At 45.2% G+C, this 22,834-nt stretch overlaps 1 protein-coding gene across 2 annotated transcripts in view; it reads right to left on the bottom strand.

Annotated features, from left to right (window-relative positions):
* RSBN1L (round spermatid basic protein 1 like) overlaps positions 1-14,353 on the bottom strand; it is a 97,543-nt gene extending 83,190 nt beyond the window's left edge. The window contains exon 1 of one of the 2 annotated variants that reach the window (XM_040343468.1): positions 13,564-14,353. In XM_040343468.1, coding sequence (XP_040199402.1) covers positions 13,564-14,062 — 499 coding nt within the window. In that variant the 5' untranslated portion in view covers positions 14,063-14,353. The remainder of the gene's footprint in view (positions 1-13,563) is intronic. The other variant, XM_040343469.1, reaches the window with a different exon arrangement.
* Positions 14,354-22,834: the final 8,481 nt, after the last annotated feature.

Here is a 22,834-nt window from a genome sequence, read left to right on the forward strand (position 1 = left end):
AGAACACAAGGAATGGACATTAGACCAGTGGAAATCTGTGCTTTGGTCTGATGAGTCCAAACTTGAGATCTTTGGTTCCAACCCCCTGTCTTTGTGCGATGCAGAAAAGGTGAACGGATGGACTCTACATGCCTGGTTCCCACCGTGAAGCATGGAGGAGGAGGTGTGATGGTGTGGGGGTGCTTTGCTGGTGACACTGTTGGGGATTTATTCAAAATTGAAGGCATACTGAACCAGCATGGCTATCACAGCATCTTGCAGCGGCATGCTATTCCATCCGGTTTGCGTTTAGTTGGACCATCATTTATTTTTCAACAGGACAATGACCCCAAACACACCTCCAGGCTGTGTAAGGGCTATTTGACCAAGAAGGAGAGTGATGGGGTGCTGCGCCATCATGAGAATGTTAAGAGTGTACCAAGCAGTAATCAAAGCAAAAGGTGGCTACTTTGAAGAACCTAGAATATGAAATATATTTTCAGTTGTTTCACACTTTTTTGTTATGTATAATTCCACATGTGTTAATTCATAGTTGTGATGCCTTCAGTGTGAATCTACAATTTTTATAGTCATGAAAATAAAGAAAATTCTTTGAATGAGAAGGTGTGTCCAAACTTTTGGTCTGTACTGTATATGTAATACTGTATCACTATCTTTGTGAAAAATGGAGGGAGGGAGGGGGAAAGCTTAAAGTGGATGTAAACCCGGATCATCTGTGCCCAGTCTTGCCACAAAGTTAATCCAGCTCTGAGAAATCTTTTTTTAGTGAAATAAACGAACAAACAGGAGAAAACTTTTGTCCGTTCTTCCCCCTTGCCGTGAATGACAGGTTATTTACTTATCTCATGCACTAGCCTGAGACAGGCATTTTTTTAAATTACAACCCCCCACTCCTTTTCTGAAGTCATGTGGTTACTTTTCTGGATTTTGACTGGATGTTAGTGATCATAGCAGAATTTAGTGTAAGGGGAGTGTAGAGGAGGGCGGGGAGTCTACTGACATCACGACTCCAACCACCGCGCTCCAGACAACAGATCCACCCACAGAATCTGCAGTTTTTCAGTTCTTATAACAGACAGAGGGGAGACATTTGACAGGTAAGGATACATGCAGGAGGTATGTATCCTTATAGAGCAGCATTAATGGCAGTAGTTTAGAAATGATGAGTGGGTTTACATCCACTTTAAATAGTTTTTCCTCCTCGTTCGGGAACAGAACCAACGATTTTCATTTAACGTGTACCATTTTGATACAGTCAGAAAAGACTGCGCATGATCAGAAAGAAAGAAAGGGGGGGAAAAAGTATTTGTTGTACGAGAATTTTCGTACAAATTTCCATTCATCGGTTACGATTTGCTGTGAAAGAGGATAATCAGACGATCGTTCGTCCGATTTTCTTATAGTGTGTACCCCACTTTAGACTTGGTACCGTTCCTGCTCAGTTCTCTGAGAACTACTTTACACCCCTCACTATGTTATGGAGAGGAAGGTTTTCTGAAGTCTTAATTGTTCCTGTCTTAGGAAAAAAATGCTAAATCTCCATAGACACAGTAAAGAGTGCTGTCACGCTAGGATAAGCAATGGGCAGGATTACCAGGTGAAAAAAGGGCAAAAAATAAGTGCACTTTCAAAGTGTGATCGATCAATAAAGATATCTGCTGTGCATACATCAAATCAATAACTTTCAGAAGAGCTTTCTGCATCATGAACCTACAGAGCTCTTTATATCATCAAAAAGATAGATGAACTTGCAATACATACAAAGAATCCAGATGTTGGCTATCGAAGTTCCAAATCTCATGGGAAGCAAAAGGTAGAGGTTACATGACAGCATCAAAAACTAGGCTTTTTTTAGGACTGAGTACAAGTACCGATACTTTTTTTCAAGTACTCGCCGATACCGAATACCGATACTTTTTTTTTTAAATGTGTCCCCAAATGCAGCCATGTCCCCCCACAAATGCAGCCATGTCCCCCCACAGATCCAGCCATGTCCCCCCATATCCCCCCCATATCCAGCCATGTCCCCCTTACCTACATGCTGCCGTGCCGCCGCTTGGTTAATACGGGCGGGGACCATTACAGCTTTCATTGGAATAGCTGTAGTCTTTCGCGCCGCACTGCGTATAGACGCTCCCCCTTGCTCGGGATTGGACAGTTCACCCGAGCAAGGGGGAGTGTCTATACATGGCGCGGCGGGAAACACTACAGCTATTCAAATGAAAGCTGTAATGTTCCCCGCCCTTATTACCCAAGTGGCGGCGGCAGCGGTGATGCGGCGGAGGGGGGGGGCAAGTATTCTCTTTAGGCATCGGGGGTATTTGCGGGAGTACGAGTACTCCCGCAAATACTCGGAATCGATCCCGATACTGATACTAGTATCGGTATCGGGACAACCCTATCACAAACATTATGTTTTTCCATCAACCATCGTTCCTGAAGCACCAGAACTCACTGGCATTTGGTGTAGGGCCCAAACAACTAATTGATTATGCAAGTAATCGATTACAATTTTCATAATCGATTAATTGGCCAGTAACATAATGGGGTTAAAAAAAATTAGCCCTTTATAGTACAAAAAAGCAAATCGCTACTGTAAATATTGCTTTCACTGTCCCACAGTAAAAAAAATGAACCCCTTCCAATAGCGATTATTTGCTCTTTTGTACTTTGTTTTTTTAACCCCATTATGTTACTAAACATCTCAGGCCTGGGTTTGGTGCTTTTTGCAGAAATACACTACAGTTAATTTACATGTTTTCCTATGGGACACGTTCACATCCATGATTTTTTTTTCAGCTGCTGCGTATTTGGAAAAGGGAAGGACTTTTTAAACGCAAAACAGTGCAATTTTTTTTTGTTCAATGTACTTCAATGGAGAAGCTGCAGAAAAGCATGTAATGTGTTCGTGCGGCAATTTGTGTTTTGTAATCTGCCCAACAACAAATTGGCCCAAAAGTTTTAAAAATGCAAATTTTTTTTTTTTTAAGGCTATTATCCGATTAATCGAAACAATAATTTTTATATATATATATATATATATATATATATATATATATATATATATATATATATATATATATATATTTTTTTTTTTTTTTTGTTTCAATTAATCGGATAATAGCCTTAAAAAAAAAAATTGCATTTTTAAAACATTTTATATATATTTATATATATTTATATATATTTATATATATATATATATATATATATATATATATATATATATATATATATATATATATATATATATATATATATATATACACACACATAATTTTTTTTAAATAAGTTTTGCCCAGGGCTACAAGTTTTGAACTCCTGCTCAGCATCTAGGTTTAAATTTCCATAGAGTATGTGTTCCGCTGAATTGTTCTGCCACACGTCAACATCAAATCTGGTGTTAAAGACATTGCTACTGTAGCCTACCCAAATCTTCACTGTCCCCCTGGCTCAAGGAAGCTGAACGACACACGTCTGGCAAAAACAAGGATTAGAGCGCTTAGTGATAGACCAATGTTTGCCCACAACTTCAAGGCTGCCAGCAGGCAATCATCCATCATAATACTTAACCAGCGACAACATTGTGCACCGACAAGGTACACTCAATCATAGACACAAGCTCCTTTATTTACAGAGACTCAGGTACTGAAATTTCTCTTAGAAATATTATCAACGTGTCCGTAAAAAAATCAATTTCTACAGCGGCACTGGAAAACTGCTGCCACACCCCTTTGATTATATTACACGGGATTCCCCAATACCCGTTGCCAACGGCACACCAATAATGAAACTTGTGAATTTTACAAAGCCTGATACAATAAGATGTCTTTATGTAGTATAAACATTCTATACAACACCACACGATGCATTAATGCCCAACTCCAGCAAACTAAAAGTTAACCATTGCAATGAAGGTGTGCCCACACTGTAAGGGTTAAATTGCACGTTTAGGTCTATAGATGAACAATACGGGAAGATTTACTTTATACTCTGCTCCTCCCCACTGCTATACAGATCCCTGCATCTTCTCCTTCCCCACGCTTCATAGGGTACTAGGATTCCAATATTCATTAAGTGGAAGTTCAGGCAAGTTCTAACCAAGGCTAAATCTACTCCCACCCCCATTCTAATCCTATAAAGAAAAGGGTCTGTATATACTTACCTATTCTGAGGCCACTCCTATCCAGTCACAGTGCAGAGAAGGGACAGCCGTCAATTTAGGCCCCATAGTAAGCCTAAGAGCCCTTTCTCACTGGGGCGGGGGGCAGCGTCAGAGGTAAAGCGCCGCTATTTTTAGCGACACTTTACTGTCGTTTTTGCGGAGGTATTCGGGTGCTTTTAACCCCCCCCGCTAGCAGCCGAAAAAGGGATAAAAATCACCGGCAAAGCGCAGCATTGCCTGCAGTTCAGCTGCACTGCCCATTCATTCAGCCCCGCTGCCCACACACGGCTCCTTCACCATTCCAAAAATGCAAGACATTTTTTTATGTCCTGCCAGTGCATTGCCTCAGTGTGAAAGCCCTCAAGCTTTCATACTGAGACTGCAGGGGAGCCAGTTTTCAGGCGCTATTTTTAGCCCAAAAGCGCCTGAAAAAGCGCCTCAGTGTGAAAGGGGTCTAAGGGTGATGTCATCACTCAGGCATTCGCAGTTGTTGGCGATCTCTCCTCTAAACGGAGCTGCTGCTTGAGAGATCATGTGACCAGACGGGAGCTGCTTCAGAATAGGTAGGCATACACATCTTTTCTTTACAGGGTCAGATAGAATACGCTTAAAATGGGGGTGGAGTAGAATTTGCCTGAACTTCCACTTTACGAACGACCACATACTGCGACAGGGCAGGCTCTCTGCACCGGATCATGTACCTAGTACAGGTTACATTTCGGGGTCTCGGGAGCACATGTGCCGCCGGCAACCTGCTTCCGCTGCGATAAAAAACAGCAGGAGCTAATCTGTAGGTACCGCTGACTGTTCACTGGCGCCTGACAATCAATAGGTAAGGCATTGATCCTGCAGGGCAGGAACATGCATCAATGCCTTCCCCTAGTTTTTACCCTTTTTTTTTTTCACCTCCCACACAGTACAAACACTGGCTAGGAACACAGTTAACTCTAATCGCCCCTGATGTTTAACCCCTTTCCAGCCAGTGACATTAGTACAGTAACAGTGTTGCTGCTCCGCCCCACCCCCCCCCCCCGAGCCCCGTTATACTTACCTGACCCCTCGAAGGTCCCGATATTTTCTTCGCCGCTCAGCCTGGCCACTGATTGGCTAGCGCGGATGGATTGAGAGCAGCGCAGCCATTGGCTGGCGCTGCTGTCAATCACATCCAGTGATGCGCCGACGCAATTAGTGACCACCATGCGAGCTCTAGCATGACTGTGGTGACCAATTGCGGGGAGGATCGTGACAGCTGCCAAGGGACCCCACAGTGGAGGTAAGTATGACATGTTTGTTATTAAAAAAAAATAAAAAATAAATTCCTTTACAAACCCTTTAAGAATTTTTTTATTGTTGGCCCGTATTGGCACCTTTAGTGCAAGAAAAGCTCAAGAAAGATGCAGTCTCTGACCATCTCTTGTATTATGTCTGCAATAACTTATACTGCTAATAGTATAAGCAAAATTTCCATTCGGTGCACCTCTAGCAGACATAATACAGGGGATGGTCAGACTGCAGACATGATACAAGAAACCAATGCAGCCTCAACAGTACCCATCAGATGCAGCCCCACCAGTGCCCAGATCAGAGCGGCAATCTCCCTCTATATCACAGAGCTGGATTTTAATTCCCAGGGGCCAGGCAGCCGCAGTAACAATGTCCCACGATTCAATGTCCCGGCATTGGATCAGTGTGCTGTCTATCACAGGAGATGGGACATTGTTACTACGGCCGTCCGGACAATGACTGTGACACGGAGATCACCGCGAGGATGAGGGAGGAAGACTGTTTTAATTGGACAGGTTTTAAAGCAGACTATTAAACATTGTTTTTCAAATTTTGTTTATAGTGCAAAAAATGAAAACCGCAGTGGTGATCAAATACCACCAAAAGAAAGCTGTATTTTTGGGGGGGAAAAGGACAAATTTAGTTTGGGTGCAGCGTCGCACAACCATGTAATTCTCAGTTAAAGTAACGGATATCAAAAACTGGCCTTGTCATGGTGAGGGGTATATCTTCTGGATAGCAAGTGGTTAAAGTGTCTGCAAAGGCATTCTATGCATGAAGATTAAAAACCTTTTGTGTGCTGCTCCCCCCACCCCAATACTCACCTGAGCTCCGTCTCGATCCAGCTATGTGCATGGGAGCCTCGGCTGTCCCGGGTCTTTCTCATTGGCTTAGACGGTAGTGGGAGCCATTGGCTCTCACCGCCATCAATCATAGCCAGTAAACCAATTAGTAGATAGTGGGGGGAGGGGATGATCTGATGCTCTGTGTTTTATGGGTTCATAGAGCGGGGCTTGTGAGTGAGCACACACCAACGCCCCCACAGCAAGCGGCTTGCTATTGGGGGCACCGGTCAAAGTATTGCTGACGGGGACCCAAGAAGAAAATTGGGGCTGGTCTGTGCAAAACCATTGCACAAAGCAGGCAAGTGTGACTTTTTTTTTTTTAAACTGAACCTTTATTACCACTTTAAGGCCAAAAATCAGGGTCCACGGCCTTGCTTCACAGAAACCAAATTATATATATATATATATATATATATATATATACATACACACACACACATACATACATACATATATATATATATAGCCCGGCAGCGGCAGGGAAACTGCATTAAGAATCATTGCAGAGGATTAAAAAATAAGCTTGGGTTTTTAGCACAGTGGGGGACCAAAATTACTAATAATGGCAACTTATCAGTACAAGAGTATTTACCTTTGATGTTTAAGTTGCTATGAGGGGTCAACAAGGTCTCCAACCTCTTGGTTCAGGCCTTCCATATACCCATTGAAGGAACTATGCTCACGCGATACAGAGGTGAAACAAATCCTCCTACAGAAGTTGTACCTGTCTATCTGCCGCCCCCTTCATTCACTACATCTATTCAAAGTCTGAATTTTAAAGTTTGCCTAAGAGGTTAGAAGAAATGTGGTGGAGGCCTGAAGAAGTTGCATTCAGTGAGGAGAGCTCTAGAAGCTGAATGAAGGAGACAGACACTCACCCTCCCAACACAGCACACATGAACAGAGCCGAGGCCGTCAATCAGTTGAAGCTCCCTCCTGTCACCTTTTTTCTTTTGCCGTCAGGAAAACTTGTCAGAAGTGACTTTTGCTGATAGCAGAGGAACGAAGCAGACAGAAATGACACATAGGGGTTGATTTACTAAAGCTGGAGTGTGCAAGATGTTTTAGAACTTAATTTCCCATGATGCTCATGCACTGTGAGGTTGAGCATCATGGGAAATGTAGTTCCAAAACATCTGGGGTGCCAAGGTTCGCCATCACTGCCCTAGAGAATTGAATAGTGGTAGATCCAAATTTTTATGTCACTTGAGACATCAAACTAGAGGTCGACCGATATATCGCTCGGCCGATTTTCGGGCATTTTTGAGAAATCGGCATCTGCCGATTTTTATGAAAAAAAGGCCGATATTTCACTTGCCCGCTAGTGGTGCAACGGATCGCCGTTGATCGGTGATCCAAACGTGTCACCCCTTTCGGATCCGCCGCGGCTTCGGCCTAGCTCCGGAGCCGCGGCCATCTTGATACACCCGGCGGCGCCCTCCTCTCTGTTTACACCGACAGAGGAGGAGGAGCCCGCGCTCGAGTGACACACACACACACACGGCTGTCCGAGGTCTGTGAGGGGGAGCTTGTGTCTGCACTAAGGGGGGGGCTTGTGTCTGCACTAAGGGGGGGTCTGAGGGAGGGGACTATAGTTGGTGGGGGGGGGTGACACCATTTTTTTGCACCAGTGCCACCATCCAGTGCCACCTGCCATCCAGCGCCACCTGCCAATGCCAGCCAGTGCCATCTGCCAGTGTCACCTGTTAGTGCCACCTGCCAGTGCCACGTGCCAATCAGTGCCACCTGCCAATGCCAACTAGTGCCATCCAGTGCCACCTGACAATGCCATCCAGTGCCACCTGACAATGCCATCCAGTGCCACCTGCCAATCAATACCAACCAGTACCACTTGCCAGTGCCACCTGCTAGTGCCATCTTCCAGTGCAACCTGCCAGTGCCAATTGGGTGCCACCTGCCAATCGGTGCCACTTGCCAGTGTCACCTGCCAAAAACAAATAAAAAAAAAAAAAAAAAATCGGGCTAAAATATCGGCTGCAAAAATCGGCATCATATATCGGCCATCGGCCGGCCTGATTTCTAAATATCGGCATCGGCCAGAGAAAAACCCATATCGGTAGACCTCTACATCAAACCTTAAATTTGTGTGTGCGCCTGTGAAATGGCGACATACTTCAGTACCCTATATTTTCTATAGGCGACACACCAAGAGACCCCTATAGGTCATCAGTTCAGTGTTATGAAGAAGGTCTTGTGTTAGAATTATTGCTCTCACTCCAGTGCGCGCGGCAATGTGCATCATTAGTGAACACGAGCGAATGTAATCAGGCAGCAGCGCAGCCACCCAATAGGCAGTGGATTACACACAATCCCAGTGCCAATGGATTGTGTGTAAAATCCCCCACTCTCAGGGCTGTTTGGCATACGGACCTGGCAGAAAAAGGGTTAAAGCTTAGACAAATCAAACTGTTTGATTCAAAGCATGCCTGCGGTAAAAACTGTCAGTGCTGCCAGTAGGCGAATGTCAGTTCTCAACCGAGCATTCAAGCCATCAAAAGGCCGGTATCATATCTGATCACATGTACAGCACCATGACAACTGAAGATCTAAACAAAGACTATGATGGCACGATCAGCTGAAAAGCATGGGAGGGTTTAGCTCCGCTATAAGGGGGTTCTGAAAGTCAGAAGGCAGGCAGGCTTTCTAATCATGTGATAGGCTGTCATGTAATCTGGAGCCCATCCCAGCAGCTCTCAATTGTAAACAGTGACAGCTTGGTCAATGTGCTGAGAGCATGCAAGTGAGCATACCCCAAGCACAGAGGCTGGCTGGATACATCCAATCATACAGCTGGTGTTATAGGGGGTTGTAAAGGATTTTTTATTTTATTTTTTCATAATAAGCATCCTTTACCTGCAGACATTCCTCTTTTCACTTCCTCATTGTTCGTTTTTGCTCAGAAGTTGCTCTATTTCTTCTCTGTTCTGTTCACTTCCTGCTTGTCTGATTTTACTGACCACCGTGATGGGAGGGTTTACTGCGGTGGTCAGTAACGTGCTCACCCCTTCTGGGAACTACATCTGTGTGGCAGGACGCTCTCTACATGTTAGAGACTTCAAGTAGGTGTGAATTACTGGGCGTGCCGCAATGCATACTGGGAAATGTAGTTCTTACATGAACGAACGATGCAAACCAGGAAGTGAATGAGAGAACAGAAACTAGAACGCCGGAGGTGATATAGATGAAGGAATTTAATAGGTATTTACTCGTTTTTTAACAGAATCATTACACTATTCTGTCTGTCTACCTTGCAGACATTAATTTTAGGCAAACATTTTTTTCCCTTTACAACTCCTTTAAAGCCCACCCACTGCACCTAAACATATATGCTTTACACTGCTAGATAAGGGGTGAAGCCAAGTCCAGGGAAAACACCAACCTTCCCAATATGAACATAAAAATAATATCTATGGGCCCATTCACAGCAGCCTCGTTCACACCATGTGCAGAGACATGAGTTTTTCCATACCGGTCTGCAAACATACAAAGAAAACAATTGTTTTGTGTCCTTGTAGAGACCTACGTTAGAAATACACACACATCTCTGCCCACGATGTGCCCATACGGCATCAACAAGGCCTAAAACATATGTATGGTAAAATATTATATATATTTTACACACACATTGTCACAATGCATTCCTTACCTTCATAAACTCTTTATTTTTTTTATAAACTTTGGAGGTGTCATAAATGGACTCTATATTCAGCTCACGTATACGACACGCAGCAGCGACTTGCGCTATATTTATGGTCACACATGTATGATCTGAACAGGGCCTAAAGAAAACAGCCAAACGAGACCTTTAGGCTTAGTTTACACTTGCGCCCAGAGTCCGGTACAATTAAGCGGTTGAGCCATGGTTTTGCTGTCCTTTAGCAAGGAACATACATTCCACATTAATAATGCCACCAAAATGTGTTTGTCCCCAGCATTGTTTACGTTACTTCATGCTGGAAGCTGCCATTTTGCTGAAGCCCAGAGCCCCTGAACAGCAGTAAATCATAAAGCGGAATTAAACCAAATAAAGTGGATGTAAACCCTCCATACACCCAGTGAAGTGAACAGCCTCATATGATACACAGAGATGAACCAAATCGCCCTACATAGGTTTTACATTTATATCTGCTGTCTTCACATTTATATACGGTTTAGAAAGTTCAGATGTGTTAGGAGATTTTCTCTTCCTGTTTAACACAGAGTGTGATGTCTGGGCATACAGCCAAGATAGCCAACATTGCCGATTGGAGGAAAGGCGCACACACCCCCTTCTCCTCCTAGGCAGAGACACTCAGATGTGTTTTGTAATAGGACCTGCTCTCTGTAATCTATTTTAGCAACCTCACCAGATAGAAGATTCGGCCTGCTTTTGTCTAAGAAGTCTGGGAATTTGTCAGGAGTTATCAGGCTGATAACAGAGGAACAGTTCAGGAGACAGCTACAGGGCTTAGCTCTTTAAAGAGAGATAACAAAATACTGCAGATATATGTGCGTTCAAATTTCATGAATTGGGTTTACTTTCACTTTAACCCTTTCGAAAATCAGTTCTATACCTGGAATGCTGGAATCACCAACTGATCCATTTGTTTGTGTCCTCAACCAAACTGTCAAACCATCCAATGGCTGGTGTCATAACTGATCACATGTGCAGCTGCATGACAGCTGCACAATAGAGGCAGATGGCTGCTTCGCTGGCTGTCAAAAAAAGAGAACTAGACCATCTTATAGTTTTATAACCAAGGAAGCTGCCATCTTATCCTGTCTTTGATCTGCAGTTGCCATGGTGCTGCACATATGACCAGTTATAACACTAACCATTTGCAGATCAAACAGAAGCAGCTTCATTGGCTGTAAAGTATAGTAGGGTTTTAGTCTGCTTTAAAACAAGTAAAGGAATTTTTTTTTTCAGATTAAAACTTACCTAGGTGGATGCAGCATCGGTCCCCTGTCGCCTCTACACTGAGAACTGAGCGCTTGCTTTTTAGAGCTCCGTGAGCAGAGAGCACTGCTCTTCCCTCTTCTCACTCATTGGAGCGCTGGGCTATGGAGGGGGCGGCCAGCTCAGTCTCAGCAGGTGGTGGATCCAGACTTTGTTGCGGTGCCTGGACTGACTTCCGTCATGTGAGCAGAGAGTAGACTTTCTTTCGCTCTCTAATGAAAAACAGGTCACAGGAGTGAAAAATGAATTGCACTCCTGTGATCTATAGGAGAAGTACAGCCAAATAAGCTTTGGCTATACTTCTCCTTTAAGGCTGTCAGCAGATCGGAGAAAAAATGGAGAACTGAGCATGTGCACAGCAGGGTGAGAGTGTATAGGCACTTTTTTTTTATGTTTTACATAACCATACCTGCCTAAGGGGCCAGCCTGAAGTCATCCAGAAGAACATCAAAAGTTTTACTTTTAAGCACCTAAACTCACCGATTTCACGTTTTTCCATAACGGTTTTATACAAGGCATGCCGCGATTGATAACTGGTGCTTTTCACACGATAAGCCTGCTGGGACCCACTTATCCGTTTTTAAGGCGGATCCAAGCAGGCCACCTATTGACTCCTCTGGGCAGGCAGATGTCAGTGGAGATGTGTCCGCTGACACCCGTCTGCCATTTGAGCAAGACAGACGCATAGCGATCCGTTCGCCATCCGCCTGGTGGAAAAGCGGACATGCTGTCCATTTTCGTCTGATCTACCCATAGAAATCAGCGAGGCTCTGACAGGTCCCTACCTGCTCAGTGAGCGGAGATGGACCCGTCATCTGCTGGCTCAGCAGAGCGATCCCCTGCTGAGCGGATCTGCCCTGTGTGAAAGATGCCTTACAGTTACCAGTGTGCTTGTGTTAGCTCTCAGCTGAACTGTCAAGCCAACAAATGGCTGGTGCTATAACTGGTCACATGTGCAACTGCAGATCAAAGACAGGCCAAGATGGCAGCTTCCTTGGTTATAAAACAGAAAGATATTTTTGTTTCACTTTAAAGGCCCCTTTGACATATGCGGACCATTCAGATCCACCTGTCAGTTTTTTCAGGCGGACCTGAACGGACCCTTAATACATCTCTATGGATTAGGGGTGCAACGGATCGTCACCGATCCGTGATCCGAACGGGTGACACCACGCGATCCGCTCCGGAGCCTCGGCTGTAGGAAAGTCCCCGGCTTAGGCCTAGCTCCGGAGCGGCGGCCATCTTGCTCCACCCCTGTGTGCTTGTCAGAGCACAGCGTGACACGCCTCCCCGCCTCAGCGCGCCCACTACAGACCAGGAACTGCCTGCAGACATGTGGAGACAGCATCGGTGAGCTCTGCACCTGCAGGTAGGAGCTACACAATCACCTGGGGTGCATGTCTGTACACCAGGGTGGAGGGGGGTGGATAGTGATTAGGTGGGTGTAACAAGATTTTTTTTTTTTTTTTTGCTGATCCGTAAATGATCCGATCCGTGACTCCTGATCCGAGGATCGATCCGATCCGTGATTTTTTCGGTCCGTTGCACCCCTACTATGGATTGATGGAGGTCAGTGTTGACATGGCCGCTGGCATCCGATCCGCCCCTCTAAATCCAGACGGATGGAAACCCTATTTTCCATCCGTCTGACTGATCGGATGAAAACGGAAAAACGGTTCATTTTCATCCAATCCTCCCATAGAGGAAAGCAGAGATCAAACAGGTCCGTCTCTGCACAGTGTGCAGAGACGGACTAGTCATCCGCCAGCTCAGCAGGGATCAATGGAGCGATCCCTGCTGAGCAAGCGGGTGTCTAAAAAAAAAAAAAAAAAAAAAAAAAAAAGATCCGCCTGTGTGAAAGGGCCCTAACGCAAATATAAACCCTCCTGTCCTTTAGAGCCAGGGAAGCGGCCATCTGCCTCTATTGTGTAGCTGTCATAGCGCTGCACATGTGATCAGTTATGACACCGACTATTCCATGGAGCGACAGTCCTTGTAAGCGCACAAGCAACTAAAACAGTTCTCATTCATGGTTGGTACGTCTTGAATATAACTGTCTGAGGAAACTGATCGCATGCAATGCTCCCGTTTCAAATGCATGTGGCAGTGCCCGTTCTAAGGCCACAAACCTTGGCAAAAGCGTACCCCGCTGGCACCAAACACGGCCCATTACGTACATGTTGAGCACACCCACAAAGATAAAAGGAAGCCTAAAGAAAGTGCAGAATGGATGGAGTACACAGGGAGAATGAATGTGGAGTGCAGCACGTAGCTTTGTTTACATGTGCTGATGAGAAGGTCATACTCACCCCGGACAGTAGGGGTCAGCCGAGGGATCCCCGGGGTGGCCGCCTTCAGCTCGCCATTCTCCTCCTCCTCTCGCCTCTTCTTCTTCTCCCTCTTGTCGGCGCTCTTCTTCGGCTTGTCGTTGGATAGGTGTCGGGCGGCCGGGCTGGGCGCTGGATGCGGAGACCGGGAAGACCCGGGCGGGGCGAGGCACAGGCTGCCGCCGGGCACAGCTGGGAAGGGCCACCCGCCTGAGGTGCCATAGCCCGGCGCTGGACGGTTACTCCCGCCCCCTCCGCCCTCGCCATTCACACGCTTCGGCTTGAAGCCCTTCTCCTCCGTGCGGATCTTCTTGGCGGGATGCAGCTGGCGCTGGCCGCTCGTACTGGAAGAAGAGGACGGTAAGGCCGGGGCCTTGTCCTCGGCGCCGCTGCTCTTCAGAACGATGGCTTCTCTGGGCTTCGGCAGCGATTCGCGTTTGTCGGTTGGCGCAGAACGGACACCAGTCCACAGCTCCGCCATTTTGGGCTCCTGCGATACCCAGACTCCGCCGCCGAGCTGCCAGAAAGGAGGGGGCGGGGCCTCCAGGGGTCCCGTCCAATGGCGTGACGACAAGGGGGAGGGCACATGACAATTATTGCCAATTGCGTGACTTAGAGGGGGCGTGGGGGAACGGGTGACGCCAGTTGTTGAAGTCGGAGAGGCGCATGGGGGGTCGGGGCCATTTTGTTAGTGACGCCGTGGAGAGGAGAAGCGGACTGGCAATGGAGCGGTCCTGCCATAGCCGGAGAGAGCTGGACTGACAGGAGGGTGTGAGGGGAGGAGGCGTGGCTGCGAACCGGAAAACCGAAAGCGCCTGCCAGTGAGTGTGGAGGGGGGCGGGCCGCTGCGCGAAGGGCCACGTGATACGGGGAGTTCACGTGTTTACACTTTGCATGCCGCGACCAACATAACAGTGACAGGATGGGGGCGGGGCACGGGCCGCTTGTGACACTTTGTAGCAGAAACCTAGAAAGGAGGGGGAGGGAGCGTTCTCCTTCAATGGACCACAAGCATCCTGTTTACTTTCCTGTCCATTGACCAACACAGAACTAAACCCCAACTGTCATTTTCAGCCTAGGAAGCTGCCATCTTGGCTTCTGCTTGTTCTGTATCTGCCATGTTATGACACGAATAAATCCAATGCTTTGATAGGTTGGTTGGGAGCACAAGCAGATGTGACAGTTAGCAATGCTGGTAATATAACCGTTAAATCGATGGGTTTAGTTTTGATTTAATCCTGGCTGCTCAGGAGGTGGTGCTACCTTTTTTTTTGTGGCTGCTGTGATTGGCTCTCAAATTGATCACATGATTAAGAGTCCCTACCCCTAACCAGAAGCTTTAACCTGGTTGCAAAGCCTTCTGTGCATTAAAGCGGAGGTGCACCCGATTTTAATTTTTTTTTTTTATCATTATTTATTTATTTTCTTTTAAAGCCGACAGCTACTAATAGTGCAGCTGCTGACTTTTAAAAAATGCACACTTATCTGTCCAGCACGCCCGCGATGTCGGCGGCCGAGCAATCGCTCGTCCTTCAAATGCTGCCGCCGCCATCCTCGGTGGGGAAATCGGGAAGTGAAGCGTTGCGGCTTCACTGCCTGGTTCCCTACTGCGCATGCGCAATTCGTGCGGTGCATCGTAACTGGTCCACGCTCTCTCCTGGGAACTATGGGCCGGATTCAGATAGAGATACGACGGCATATCTCCTGATACGCTGTCGTATCTCTGAGTTCCGACGGTCGTATCTATGCGCCTGATTCATAGAATCAGTTCCGCATAGATATCCCTAAGATCCGACAGGTGTAAGTGACTTACACCGTCAGATCTTAGGCTGCAATTCCAGGCCGGCCGCTAGGTGGCGCTTCTGTATCTTTTACGCGACAAATATGCAAATGAGGAGTTACGCCGATTCAGAAACGAACGACCGCCCGGCGCTTTTTTTTTTACGTCGTTTGCGTTCGGCTTTTTCCAGCATATAGTTACCCCTGCTATATGAGGCGTAGCTAATGTTAAGTATGGCCGTCGTTCCCGTGCCGAGTTTTGAATTTTTTACGTTGTTTGCGTAAGTTGTTCGCGAATACGGATGGATGTAATTTACGTTCACGTCGAAAGCATGACGATTTGCCAACGTCATTTGGAGCATGCGCACTGGGATTCAGTCGCGGCCGGCGCATTTGCGCAGTTCGTTCGGCGCGCGGGGACACGCCTGATTTAAATGTTATACGCCCCCCTACCCGCGGAATTTGAATTCCGCCGGGGGATTTACGTTACGCCGGCTCAACTTTACAGGCAAGTGCTTTGTGAATAAAGCACTTCCAATAACAAATAGTGCAGCGCAAATAATAAAATAAATAACAATAAATATATATATAAATAACTGTAAGATATCAAAAAGAGTCCATAAAGTGCACTGGTGAAATAAAGTCCAAACGTGCTCCAGTATAAAGGTGACTGAGTGCAATTAATCCAAGATCAGTGACCCACAGGAAAGATCCTCCACCAATTTCTAAAGATGGCCTCTCACCTCAGCCATTCGACCCATGGCTAGGTCACAAAACATGTTAAAACCTCCAAGATATGGACAAGACACCTCCAGATCTCAATTAAGGGCAAGCAGCAGGCAGCTCAGCAATTCCCCAGATCCACGGAGAGGTATATGTAAATATAGAAGAAGGGACAGACTAGTGCTCTCTGTATAGCAGACTAGGTTTAATAAAAACAAAGGTAAACAAACTCACAATAGAAGACACTCATGGCCGAGTGTGGAGCATAAAAATCGAATCACGGAGCTCCAGACTTCCAAATCCACAGACAGCTCACAAATCAGCGCGTGAGGCGGCGAACGCGGGTGACGTCACGTGACTCCTTCCCCTCGTACGCGTTACGTCCCAGTGGGCGGGACTTCATCAGCGTGGGGTGGAGAAATCAACGTGAACGTCCCGCAGTGTCCTAAATAGTGTGCTGTTGCCATAGCAACAAAGCACAATAAAAAACCTGCCAACCTGCGCCATCTAGTGTCTCCATGATAGAAGACAACAGGCAACACTTAGCTTAAACCGCCAAGTCGACAGGAAAAAAAGGTCAACATAGAAAAGAAGACCAGCAGGTATACAGACCAATCACATATTAAAAACAATAGAAAATCTATATAAAAAATCATTTACATGACGTCAACCACGATCGCCTCCTCATTACAAATATTAAAATAGTAAATATTGGAAATACACCAATTTACCAATATCCAATTACATTAAATTACTACCCTGCACTAAAGCACTTGCCTGAAAAACTTGCGCCGGCGTAACGTAAATGAGATAGGTGAGCGGATCTAAAGATCCGCTCACCTATCTGAATCTAGCCCAGTGTGTTTCCCAGAAGACGGGGGGGAGTGGCGTTACTCCCACAAGGATGTCTATGCCTGGAAGTGGGTGCAAATACCTTATGAAAGGTATCTGCACCCCCCTCCTCCCCTCAAATGTGACACTGGAGAGGGGGAGGGTTCCAAAAAGCGGAAGTTTCATTTTTAAGTGGAACTTTGCTTTAAGGTAAACAAAAAAAAAATGTTCTGCAGCTACCCCCCCCCCCCCTTATTTTTTTTTTCTTACCTGAGCCCAATTTGATCCAGCGATGTGCACAAGCGCAGAGGCTCCAGCCGCTGTCTCTCTCCTGGGACAGATTGAGAGCAAGGGCCATTGGCTGCTGTCAATCAAATCCTGTGACACAGTGGTGTGACCAAGTCCTGCTGTCTGTGTCAGTGGAGGCAGCAGCAGGACTCGGGGGCGAGCTAGCACGGGTGTCCATGGGGGCATCCGATGAAGAGGAGGAGCCAAGAGCACCGGGGGGGCACTCCAAAAGAAGAGGATTGTGGCTGCTCTGTGCAAAATGATTGGCCTGGGGGCCCCCTGGCACGTGATTCTGGAAGGCCATTAATTAACGGCCTCCCAGAGTTAGCCGTACTTTGACTATGGGGCGGTTGTTAAGTGGTTAATTGAGACATGTACACAGTATAGAGTAATATGCTTTGTTCATATTTCATGGCTGAGGTTTAAAATCACTTCAGTATCGGGCACTTTTACCCCTTTTTTGCCCAGGCCAATTTTCAGCTTTCAGCACTGTCACACTGAATGACAATTGCATGGTCATGCGACACTGTCCACATAAGAAATTTTTATCTTTTTTTTTTTTCGCGCACAAATTTAGCTTTCTTTTGTTGGTATTCAATCACTACTGGTGTTTTTTACTTTTTGCTAAATAAATGAAAAACGACGAAGACTTTAGAAAAAAAAAAATTTTTCTTCATTTCTGTTATAAACTTTTGCAAATAAATAATCTTTCTTCATAATTTTAGTTTAAAATGTATTCTGCTACATTTGTTTGGTGAAAATAACGTAAATCAGTGTTTTATTTAGTGTGTAGGAAAGTTATAGAGTCCACAAACTATGGTGTGTGTGTGTGTATATGTATATGTATATATATATATATATATATATATTAGAGCTGCACAATTGATCATTAAAAAATCGTGATCTCGATTCTTTCATATAACAAGTGGAGAGACTTTATCTGCTCACTCAGCTGTCAAAAGAAAATATCTGGGGAGTCTGCCAAGTTCTTAACAGGAAACATTGTAACTAATGCTTCCTTCTTAGAGCAAACTTCTGTGTGTAAATGCAGGAAATTTAACCACTTTAAGTGGTTGTAAACTAGAGGTCGGCCGATATTCGGCCATTTTGGAGAAATTGGCATCGGCCGATAATTATCCAAATTTTGCCGATATTTAACACCTGTGTCAGCAGAGTGTGGAGAAGGAAGGAGGAAGAATGTGGGGTTCCTCCTCCCTTCTCCACACTCTGTCTGCAGAGCAGCGCTGCGGTGTGTTTAACATTATGGAGAGAGAGTAGGGAGCTGTCATTAGTGAGGTTGGATGTCGGGGTGGGCGGGACCCAGCTATCCAACACCAGCCAATGGGATGAGATCTGGGCGGACTGCTACATGTATGTGGCCCCGCCCCTTTCTTTAACAGCCCGATCATTGGCTGGATAGCTGCTGGGGCCCGCCTACCTCCGGCATCACGCTGAATCTGTGAGCGCCTCTCTCTCTCCATACAGTTTCATGGCGCTGCAGAGAGCAGTTTCATTATCGGCTGTGAAACCTGCCAATGCCATTGAGTGTCACATCCAGTGCCACCTGCCAATGCTATCTGCTAGTGCCAACCAGTGCCACCTGCCAATGCCAACCAGTGCCACTTGCCAGTGTCACATGTTAGTGCCACCTGCCAATCAGTGACATCTGCCAGTGCCACCTGCCAATGCTAACTAGTGCCACCTGCCAGTGTCAATTAGTGCCACCTGCCAATCCGTGCCATCTGCTAGTGCCAATTAGCGCCGCCTGCCAATCAGTGCCAACCAGTACCACCTGTTAGTGCCTGTCAGTGCCATCTTCCAGTGCAACCTGCCAATCAGTGGCACTTGCCAGTGTCACCTGTAAGTGCCATGAGCCAGTGCCAACCAGTGGCAAATGTCAGTGCCACCTGCCAAAAAAAAAAAGTCTAAAATATCGGCCGCAAAAATCGGCATCATATATCGGCCATGGGTGGCGCCAATTTCTAAATAAAGGCATAGGCCAGAGAAAAACCCATATCGGTCGACCTCTATTGTAAACCCTCTCTGGCTACTTTAACCTACAGATAAGCCTAGATTAAGGCTTACCTGTAGGTGTTTGCAATATCTCCTAAACGGTTTAGGAGATATTTGCCAAAAAGAATTCACCGCAGGCGCACTGAGCGTGCCGGGTCTTGACTGGAATCTGCCGTTCCCGCGCGCATGTGCGGGAGTGACGTCATAGCCGCTCTGGCCAGTCACAGCGGCTGATACCCGGAAGGCACTCGGAGGAGACATGGCGGCGGCCGAGGAGGGGAACGAGGAGCGCTTTGGGGGCTTTGATCTCAGGCAAGTAATTCATTATGAGCTAGTTTGCTATGCATGCTAGCTCATTATGCCTTTCTCTTGCAGGTTTTTTTTTTTTTTCAGGAAAATCTCTAGAGGGTTTACTTCCTCTTTAAAGCTTGATTCACACCTATGCATGTTGCTTTTGAGCGTTTTTGCGGTGCTTGCTGCAGTGCTTTTTGCGGGGAAAAAAAGTCCCCGGCACAAAAAAGCATTGATGTGAACATGTTCCATAGGACATTGAAAAATGTCCCTGCATTTCTGCAAAATGCATCAAAAAACGCATTAGTGTGAATGGAGCCTAAAGTCCAAATATTTTTCTGACACTTGTTTCTTAAGTTAAAATCAATATTTTTTGCTTGAAAATTACTTGGAACCCCCAAACATTATATATATTTTAGCACAGACCCTAGGGTATAAAATGGCAATTGCTGCAATATTTTATGTCGGACTGTATTTGCCCACCGGTCTTTCAAATGCATTTTTTGGGGAAAAAATACATTTCAATGAATAGGGGGAAAAAATTTTTTTGAAACATGATCTATCTTCTAAGCAAAAAAATCATGATTCTCATTTTAGCCAGAATCGTGCAGCTCTAGTGTGTGTGTGTGTGTGTGTGTGTATGTATATATAAAAAAATATATAACATAACATATTTTTTTCAGAAAACTGATCAATGTGCTGACACCCTATCATTTCATGAAGCCCTAAAATACCAGGACAATACAGATACCATCAAAAGACCCCTTTTTGGAAAGTAGACAGTCCAATGTATTTAGTAAGAGGCAAGTTTTTTTTTTTTTTTTTTTTTGGAAAATTAACAAACAAAAAAAGCATAAATCTTTTTTATTTTACGATTTATTCCATCTTGACCTCTAATGCCGCGTACACACCATCACTTTATGTGATGAAAAAAAATGACGTTTTTAATTGACTGTGTGTGGGGGAAAACGTCGTTTTATGTCTTGTAAAAAACGACCAAAAAAAATTGAAGCATGCTTCAATTTTATGTGTCGTTTTTCAAAAGTGCACTTTTTACTTCACAGAAATTGACCGTGTGTAGCAAAAAACGTCGTTTTCTAAGACGTTTTTTCATCCACGCATGCCCAGAAGCTAGTTATGAAGCAAGCTTCAATGGTAAAACGTGGTGGAACGTAACCTCACTTTGCAAGATCATTGTGAGAAAACGATGGTGTGTAGGCAACTTCGTCTTTGAAAATTGAAGTTTCAAAAACGTCATTTTTTACTTCACAGAAAGTGTCGTTTTTTTTTCATCACATAAAGTGTCGTTTTTTTTCATCACATAAAGTGATGGTGTGTACGCGGCATAATATGCAACTGCCATGGTGTTGCACTTGTAAACAGTTATTTGATGGTTTGACAGTTTGGTTGAGTGCTCGAGCATGTGACAGCATGCCAGGAATGTAACTGTTTTTTTTTAAACCGTTAAATCTATGGGTTTAGTTCTGCTTTCAGGATGCTTTGGACATGAGCATTGCCTGGTCGTTAAAGCGACATTACACTCCGCCACTTTTTTTTAAAGCTAGCTAGTATGTACCATATATTAGCACATTGTGGCAGACCTGCGTGCCAAATAAACCCTCCAGTGCTGCTCTGTAACTACTCCTGCAGTTCCCCGGTGGTTCCATCTTCACCAGGTCATCTTTTTGGGTTTACTGCTTGAATGGCCAGGCTGCAATGATGTCACTCATGCGTACGGGACACATCACCACAACGGGTGCCGTAAATGTGGTCTGAGCCACACGTGCACATCTCAGATTACATTATTGCTTAGAGGCATTTATGACAGAAGAGACCAATAGAGTCTCAACCATTATTTAAAAAAATAAATAAAAAATGCCTATCAGCAGTTTTTAAATTCGACTGTAATACCACTAAATATGTCACAAAGTCAACAAGAGTCAACTTCGGCATCTTCAAGATCAGTCCAGCTGAGGGGTGGGTACTACAATGAACAATTTGTAACAAGAATCGATGGGTCTTTCACACAGCAGAGCTGAAGAGATCCTCCTAGGACACTTGTGAAAACTGAGGCATGCTGGAAGTAGGAGGGGTTATCCTGGGCTGGCCTACAGTTTGTTTACCAGTGTTCAATAGTCATGTGGATGGCAGTATATCCTGAAGACTTCCTGTGACCCATTATGGGCAAGAAAGAAAAATCTGATTATGTGAAAAATAAAGTGAACTAAAACACTTTTATTTTTTCCTATTTGATCTGCAGATTGTCATGGTGCTGCACGTGTGATCAGTTATGACACCAGCCATTTGATGGTTTAGCAGTTTGGTTGAGAACAAACAAATATGACAGTTGGCATTCATGGCATCCCAGAAATATGACTGTTTTTTAAAACTGTTAAACTGATGAGTTTAGTTCCACTTTAAAGCGGAGGTTCACCCAAAAATCCACTTTTTGACATTAGCTGTAGCATACTGCTAACATCTGCAGTATGCGGTTTTTTTTTTGTTGTTTTTACTTGTACTTATCGTTATATGAGTCCTTGTTTTCCGGCTCCAAGCGGGGAATCCTGTGGGGAATGGGCGTTTCTAAGCGAAGAGGAGTTGATTGACGGCTGCTAAGGCGCGTCTGTCTTGGCCTCTGTTTAATCTTCAAATGCCATGATGCTGCACATGTGATCAGTTATGACACCAGCCATTGGATGGTTTGACAGTTTGGTTGAGAGCACAACCAATGTGACAGTTAGCATTCCCGGCATGCCAGGAATGTAACTGCTTTTTCAAACTGTTAAATTGATGGGTGAACCCCGCTTTAAAGTGGATGTAAACACACTCTCATCCTTTCTAAACTACTGCCATAGTGCTGATCTATAAGGATATACATGCCTCCTGCATGTATCCTTACCTGACAAATGTCTCCCCTCTGTTATAGGAGCTGAAAAACTGCAGATTCTGTGGGTGGGTCTGTTGCTCTGTGGGTGGAGTTGTAATGTCAGTAGACTCCCCACCCACTTCTACACTCCCCTTGTCAACATGCATTTTTTCCTACGTACTCCTTACACTAAATTCGGCTATGATCACCAACATCCAGAAAAGTTACCACATGACTTCAGAAAAGGAGTGGGGGGTGGGAATTAAAAAATAATGCCCGTCTCCAGGCTAGTGCATGAGATATGTAAATAACCTGTCACTTACAGCAAGGGGGCGGAACGGACTAAGGTTTTTCTCTGTAAGTCCGTTTTATCTCACTGAGCAATAAAAGAGGATTGCTCAGAGCTGAATTAACTCTGTGTGGCAAGACTGGGCATAGATGATGGTAAATCTTATACTGTAC

The sequence above is a fragment of the Rana temporaria genome, chromosome 3 (assembly GCF_905171775.1).
Source record: "Rana temporaria chromosome 3, aRanTem1.1, whole genome shotgun sequence".
Taxonomy (NCBI): domain Eukaryota; kingdom Metazoa; phylum Chordata; class Amphibia; order Anura; family Ranidae; genus Rana; species Rana temporaria.